Genomic DNA, 7,828 nt, shown 5'->3' on the forward strand with positions numbered 1-7,828 from the left:
TAAGCAAATGTGTCGAATAAAAAAAATCAAACACCCTGAATTTTCAAGTATCGTTGGAATCCACAGACTAAAAGTTCGTCGGAGCTCTCTCCCAAATTCGAAATAAAATCCTTCACCGCCCCAAGTCTATCGCTGCGAATTTTTGTTGCCTCGAGCTTTGATCCCACGGAATAAGACGTTGCAACTGATGATATCTTCTTCTGCTTCTTTGAGTTTTGAGATTTTGAATTTAGATAGAGTGAGCGGAAGATTTTAAATTATGTATTTTTTATTTTTTTTAGGATTTTATTAATGTGATTTTTTATTTTTTTGAATTTTAAGTTGTAATTTTATTTTATTTAATGAAGTGTGTTTTTATTAATTGAATTTGTTGGAAATAAAAATAAAAAATGAAATTGAATGAATAGTTAAGGGAAAAGATGGTTAAGAGATGGATGGATGCATGTGTTGTCTCTTAGTTAAGAGATGTGGTGAAAAGTATAATGGGAACTATGAATAATGAAGAGATGAGATGGTTAAGTGACGGATAAGAGACAGCGTTGCGAATGACCCATCTGAAATAGATATTTCGAATAGTAATAAAGTGAGTATTCTTTTAATCTTATACTTACATCTCTAAGTCAAACGAGAATACTGTTTTAATTTTTACTTTCATATGTTTAGTTAACGATACATATGATTGATTTCACGGCATACATGTATGATTTAATCAGTCATATAATTTCATGTTATCTACGTATTTAATTAAAATACGTTGAATTTCTTGATTTATTTTTGTCAAGGTTGTAATAATGTCAACAAATGTGAATACTATTTCCCTTTCATAAGCCAAAAATTTGACCACTTCACCAAAAACATAGAAATTGAAAAGGAATAAATAAAATAAAAGAACATATGGTACAGTAAAAACAATAATGGGAGACAGAGTCTATATTTATGTGTGTGTGAATTTAAAGCAAAAAAGAAAGAAACTTTTATGGGATTCTTATAAACAGATAATAAAAGTTAAAAAAAAAACATTATTACAGCCAATAACATGTGAGTATTTGTATTTTATTCATGTACGACGTATTTTAACGTGGATTCCCATATGTAATCATGCTTTTTCCTCAACTTTCTGTTATAATAATATTATTATAATCACAAAATAAATAAAAAACATGTAATGCTAATCATTCCTCGAGTCTACCCGGGTTAAGATTTAACTCAATGAAAGGGTGCTAATAATAAAGTTGAAGAAACTCTGATTTATTAGTTTCAAAATTGATAGAGAAATAGTGAGTGAGAAAAGAAAAGAGAGAAAAAGAAAAATAGAAAAAGGAGAGATTTTTGAAGTAAATGCTGTGAGAAAAAAGAAAGGCTTGTGGTATTGGTTAGTTAAGAGACAAAAGCAAGGAGCGGGTTTGTAACTGAAAAGTGAGAGAAAATGAGTTGAATTCCTGCATCCACTCCACAAAAACACACACTACTAGCATTTGTTGCACTCCTCCAAAGCTGTTAGAGACACACACATTTAAAGAGAGAGAAAAATCCTTGTCCGAGAAAGAGAGGGATAGGATTTCTTTGTGTATGAATGAGGATGGAAAAGTTTTGCCTTTGATTATTGATGTTAAACGGGGTAGGTTGAAAGTGAGGGAGAGGAGGAGCTTTAATTTTTCTCTTTCTTTCTTCTTCTAGCATCAAAGGCTCGACCTTTTTTATATTTTGGTGTTTTGTTCTGTCTATACTTATCGTTAGTTGAAGTTTCAGAGAGACCCTTTTCCCCCTTTCTTTTCAATTTCAATTTTTTTGTGTTTTTGCTCTGTTTCTGTGAGCTTTGAATGGCGCATGCTGATGGCCTGATAAGTGGAGGCTCTCATGAAAGAGGTGAGTAAAATGTTTCATCTTTTTTGGGTTTTTTTTTTAAAATTTTTATTCTTCTTTTTTTTCCCTACAAAAAAAGAAAGGCTTGCAAAATTTTATTTTTGTACAGCATAATTTGATTCTTGGCTGGTTTCTGTCAATTTCATTCCCTATTACTATTATTTTTCAAATAGTGCTTTGATATTTTGATTATTTGACCGAAAGTTTTGCCTTTGGAACTTGAGTGAATGTTTTCATTATGTTTCAGTGTTTTTGGTAGCAGTTGATTTTGTGTTGTTACATTTAGTTTTCTATGTTGATGCGCCTTTCAAGTTTTATTCCACGAGAAACAAGAAGCAAATAAGCTTTAGTTGAGATGTTTGGTTTTGAAGTTGAAAGTGCTTTGAATTTTGATTATTGGACTTATTTGATTGATCTTTGGTAGGTGTGGGAGGTGATGATCTGTACACAGAGCTATGGAAGGCATGCGCGGGGCCTTTGGTGGATGTTCCTCGTGTGGGAGAAAGAGTTTACTACTTTCCTCAAGGTCACATGGAACAAGTAAGCCTCTCCCTTTGCCCCGTCTCCTAATACTATTTCGCTGCAATTTGGTTTACGAGCGTATTAATCCACAGTTAGAGGCATCCACAAATCAGGAACTGAATCAACAAATCCCTCATTTCAATCTCCCTCCTAAGATCCTTTGCCGTGTTGTTTACATTCAGTTAAAGGTATTGTTTTCTGCATAGTCCTTCTAGTTAGGTCACTTTTGTTCTTCTGTTTTGTCTCAAAATTTACATTTGTTATGGTGGCTTGAATTTATAGGCTGAGCCAGAAACAGATGAAGTTTATGCCCAGATCACTTTGCAGCCGGAACCAGATGTAAGCACTCTGTGATGTTAATGAATGTATTGAACGTATTGTATGAATAACGTCTGTGGATCATGCATGTATATTCTTGTAGCAAACTGAGCCCACGAGCCCGGATCCATCCCCACCGGATCCTCCAAAGCCATCTGTTCAATCTTTTTGTAAGATTTTGACAGCATCTGATACAAGCACACATGGGGGTTTCTCTGTCCTTCGGAAGCATGCAAATGAATGCATTCCTCCATTAGTGAGTAACTTTTCTAGTAGTTTATATGCGACGTGCATCAGTTTGAAACACAGAAGATACTGCTAGCAGATGATTTGTGACAGAAGGAAACATAGTTAATCACCAATTTTGTTTGTGATATTTCTGATTCCTAGGATATGAGCCAACCAACCCCAACCCAGGATTTGGTTGCCAAAGATCTACATGGCTACGAGTGGCGTTTCAAGCACATATTCAGAGGTGATAAGTCTACATGTACACTTGCATTTTACTTTCTTAGCTCTCACTTCTTTTGGATTTGATGCCAAACGTCGTGGATGGAGAAACTTATCATGTACGTTCTTAAGAAAATGCACATACCCCTTTTTAACCCTTGCTGGAGCTCCAATTTGCTTCTCGTCAGGTCAACCGAGGAGACACTTACTTACTACTGGATGGAGTATGTTTGTCACCTCAAAGAGATTGGCTGCTGGTGATTGCTTTGTTTTCTTGAGGTATTCTTTCATTTTATTTCATTGCGTGCTTACTGAATGCAGCTTCACAATGAACTTTTGAATCTGAACTCTGAATCACAGGGGTGATAATGGGGAATTGCGTGTTGGCATACGCCACCTTGCTCGACATCAGAGCTCAATGCCACCCTCTGTCATTTCCAGCCAAAGCATGCATCTTGGCGTGCTTGCAACTGCATCACATGCTATTACAACACAAACCTTATTCGTGGTCTACTACAAACCACGGTATTTCTTTTTTGCATACTTGCATTTTCTTACTGCTGCATCTTTATGAGATTCTTGCTTCATTGTGTGCACTCCACGAGCAGGACAAGTCAGTTCATTATCGGGCTGAATAAATACCTAGAGGCTATGAAACATGGATTTTCAGTCGGCATGCGTTTCAAAATGAGATTTGAAGGAGAAGATTCACCCGAGAGAAGGTTTTAATATTTCTGATTTCCCGCATTTTCGTTACTTGATCCCCCAACTTGATTGCTCTGATATCAATGGTACAAAACTACATATTTTCAGGTTCACAGGCACTATTACTGGATTTGGAGACTTCTCTTCACAGTGGACTGAATCTGCATGGCGTTCGCTCAAGGTTACTATAAATTTCAAAACCATAGCTTATTTCATGGGAAAAAATAAAATAAAATTTCACTCTTTGAAGAGTATATGTTTCTCTATCAGGTGCAATGGGACGAACCTGCGACTATACTGCGGCCAGACAGAGTCTCACTATGGGAGATCGAGCCCTTTGTAGCTTCGGCTTCTGTTGATGCATCACAACCAGCTATGAAAATCAAAAGGCCTCGACCTCTTGATCTACCTCTTAACGGTATAGAACATTATAACATATTTTCATCATATATTTACACTAGTTTATACCTTTGTTTGATTGGTGAGACCTGTCCTTGATGTAGAAACTACTACTGCTTCTGCTGCATCTCCTGTCTGGTATCAGAAATCAACCACGTCCCTCGAACTGAGCCACCTAACTAGTAATTCCGACGTTCAAAGCAGCGAAAAACAAGTTTTCTGGCCTCCTAAGCAGAAAGATCATCATTGCAGCCTCCCAAGTGGTTCTCTGAGCTTGTTTCGAGAATCTACAAACGACAACAAAAATGTTTTGTTACATTATGCTCTTCCTAATTATCACTCTCCTGTGTCATCAGGGACAAGTAATTGTCCAGACCATATAAAAAGGTCAGAGACTGCACCTGCATGCCGTTTATTTGGCTTTGATTTGAGGAACAACTCGAACAAAATCCCCCCTCCATTGGAAACGGAAGCCCCTTTTCCTCGTCCAAGCACTATCCCGGACTGTGACTTGCCGCCTAAGAGGCCTGAAACTGATGAGAAACCAGGCGTCGACCTTTTGGCTTCATCAAAGGAAAGACACGATGCTCAAATGGAGGCCCATCCGAACGATACTCAGGGACCACAGGATTATGTTTCATCTTCAAGAACTCGGATCAAGGTAACCAATCCCTTTGATTAATGAAGTGCATGTAGAATTTAGTTATGACGGCTATCCCATTAGGTTCAAATGCAAGGGATTGCTGTGGGGCGTGGTATGGACTTGTCTGCTTTTCGTGGCTATGATGATCTCCTTGAGGAACTGGAGAGTATGTTTGATATCAAGGGAGAGCTTCGCCCTCGCAGAAAATGGGAGGTGGTTTACACCGACAATGAGGGAGACATGATGCTCGTGGGAGATGATCCTTGGAAGTAAGTAGTTCATCATGATATCTTAGAAAACTCTTTCATGATCAATTCCAACATATATATATATTTTTATTTTGCAGGGAATTCTGTAAGATGGCTAAGAAGATTTGCATCTATTCTAGTGATGAAGTGAAGAAGATGAGGCCGAGATGCAAGCTTCCTATATCATCATCAGAATGCGAAGCCACAACAATCATAAGTTCAGAATCACAACCTAAGTTAGAAGCATGAACTTAGTGTATCCTATTTCGCGTCTTTAATAATGGTTTAGATTCGGGGTATACTACGTGGTAGGGTAGGAGTGATGGTCGTTGCTTTGGTATGGTTAGTATTAGGTGAAGGAGGGATGGAAGTAGAAAGGCAGCATAGTCATCTGAATCTCTCAGGAAAACAAGATGAGTGCTGTTGTAAATACAGATGTTTGTGGGTGTTTAATCAAAGTTTATTAGGTAGATTTGGAACTGGTAATCGGTCCAAGGAATCTGGTGGGGTAGCTGAATTGGATATTTGTCTTTTGTCTGTTTTGGTTGCTGATTTATAGCTATATAATCAGTCTGTATAAATTGTATACTACTACATACTTTGTGTTTTGATTGATGTCTTTGCATTTTTGTGTGGACAGTTGCTTTTAGTTCTCAGTTTGTGCATTTAGTTATAATTTGTTTTTATCTGCATTTTTCAAATTAATCTGTGGTCCTCTGTTTCTCTACAGTTGGAAAATTATAGTGTGTAGGTAGGTTGTGTTCCAAGAAATATTGAATTATTACTAATAGTCTAGTACACATTTTTGCCCATCAAATGAAGCCCGTCAAGAAAAATGGTCCTATTTCGTACTGGGTTTGGGCCATACCCGGATTTATTTTGAGACTAACACGCAACGCCACACCTGATTACATAAATCATCTTGCGTATTAATTAGAGGATAAATATCTTACCACTATTCTATTTGTATTAATAACCAATTACTAATCTGTAATTTAATAAAATTTTAATTTAGATGATCAAATTAAATAAGATACATAGAAATTATATTATGAATCAATCTTGAATTATCTCGGGCGTTCAATATAATCAGACACAATTTGAAAACTGCCGGAGTTGCGCTCGGCGAGTCCCGCTACCGGGACCAACGCTTCTCCACGTTGCTGCTGCCTCAGCCATTCACGCCCATGTGCAGCCGTTGCTCCACATCGCTTCTGCCTCGGCCATTGTCAGCCAGAGCGCGTGAGTCTCCTAACAGAAGATCATCGACGTTGCTGGTTGCAAGCCCAACAGTCTTCTCCAGCAAGGACACGCCCTCGTCCAGCCTTCAAACACCAGCTTTCTCGGCATCTGGCACTTCGTGCATCTGCTGCTTGTTGCCCGACTCTGAGGCTGGCATGCTCGGCCTCATGCAACTTGGCGCGCGAGCGCCAGCTCCATGTGCTCGCCGAGTGTGCCCTTCGCGGTCGATTTTTGAGAGAAACAACACATAGCTAACAAAGAAACACATGTCTTCATGTAATTCAAATAACAGAAAATTAATCCACAGGCCCAAAAAGCTGACTCTGATACATACTGTTGGAGTTATGATGGACCATGACATTAATCACGTTCATATGCTAAACATATAATTGCAAATTAGAATAATGTGCAAAGAATTAAATCTTAACTAATGAATTTTATGGTTTTTACCAAGCAAATTCTCTAAAAATGGAATATGGCTTTTGCCACATGATGTTCTTTGTACTCAACCACAAAACTTCTAATATGTTTCCCTGCAGTCAGCAGTTTTTACACAATTTTAATCGTGTAAACTATTCGAAACATGCTTTTCAATATTCTAATCTTAACAATGATCATCACAAAAAAAATGACAAAGTCACATCCAAGAACTAAGCAATATGGAGTAGTACAGAACAAAGTCAGTTGGCAGCAAGAACCACAGATTTTTAATGAAAATAAAATTTTAAAAAGATCATACAACAATTATGTGACTGAAACCTTGATAATCTGCATACAAGTCTTCTCGTGCTTTTACAATGTAGAATGTAATTGTAAAAGATACTCGCATTTATGGAACATACAGATTTGAGTTAATTTTTTTTCTCATGGAGCTGCAGAATGACATCTGAATCTGACATTTATCTCTTCTTCTCAATCATAGTAGCAACTATCTGCAAATTAAGAAACAGAAGATAGTTTCAACAAGTCCAGCCATCAGAATCATAAGCATGAGATGATTGTGAATTACTATTATTCAATCTATTATCAAAGAAGAATCAACAGTGCGGGAGTAGTAGGTGGTAGGAGCAAAATACAGAATCATCAGAAGCTGGAAAGAGTGGAGTGGAAGCACGATGACACCCAAAGAGAGAGTTGAGGGGCACAAACTATAGAGGAAGTGCCTTAGCCACGAGTTTTCTACTATTCTTGTTAGTACAAGACGAGTTCACGTGCTAGGGGAAATGACACCAGAAATACACCATAAACACACATAGTATTGTGTTTATGAGATGGCAACAAAAGCAGGAACAAGACTAGATTCCACAGAAAGATATACAGTTATATATACACAGCCAACCATTGGTTTATTAGGCTATTCAGCAGTAATCCGAAGCATGGTAAGTTAGTAACAGATGAAACCAAGTGATCCAAGTACTACCAGATCAATTGTGAACTG

The 7,828-nt window shown here is 37.5% G+C and overlaps 1 protein-coding gene across 2 annotated transcripts; it reads left to right on the plus strand.

Annotated features, from left to right (window-relative positions):
- The first annotated feature begins 1,293 nt into the window (after positions 1–1,293).
- LOC121798841 (auxin response factor 18-like) lies at positions 1,294–5,787 on the plus strand. Of its 2 annotated transcripts, none has more exons than XM_042198054.1 (14): positions 1,294–1,866; positions 2,288–2,403; positions 2,478–2,573; positions 2,668–2,724; positions 2,807–2,959; positions 3,094–3,178; positions 3,342–3,432; positions 3,514–3,678; positions 3,762–3,875; positions 3,967–4,039; positions 4,129–4,276; positions 4,362–4,918; positions 4,982–5,169; positions 5,247–5,787. In XM_042198054.1, exons 1-14 carry the CDS (start codon positions 1,821–1,823, stop codon positions 5,395–5,397), a joined length of 2,040 nt encoding a protein of 679 aa, XP_042053988.1. In that variant the 5' UTR covers positions 1,294–1,820; the 3' UTR covers positions 5,398–5,787. The 2 variants fall into 2 exon arrangements, with proteins under 2 accessions (XP_042053988.1, XP_042053989.1); XM_042198055.1 differs by lacking the exon at positions 1,294–1,866 and adding an exon at positions 2,076–2,118.
- The last annotated feature ends 2,041 nt before the right edge of the window (positions 5,788–7,828 follow it).

This window comes from Salvia splendens, chromosome 4 (assembly GCF_004379255.2).
Source record: "Salvia splendens isolate huo1 chromosome 4, SspV2, whole genome shotgun sequence".
Classification (NCBI taxonomy): Eukaryota; Viridiplantae; Streptophyta; class Magnoliopsida; order Lamiales; family Lamiaceae; genus Salvia; species Salvia splendens.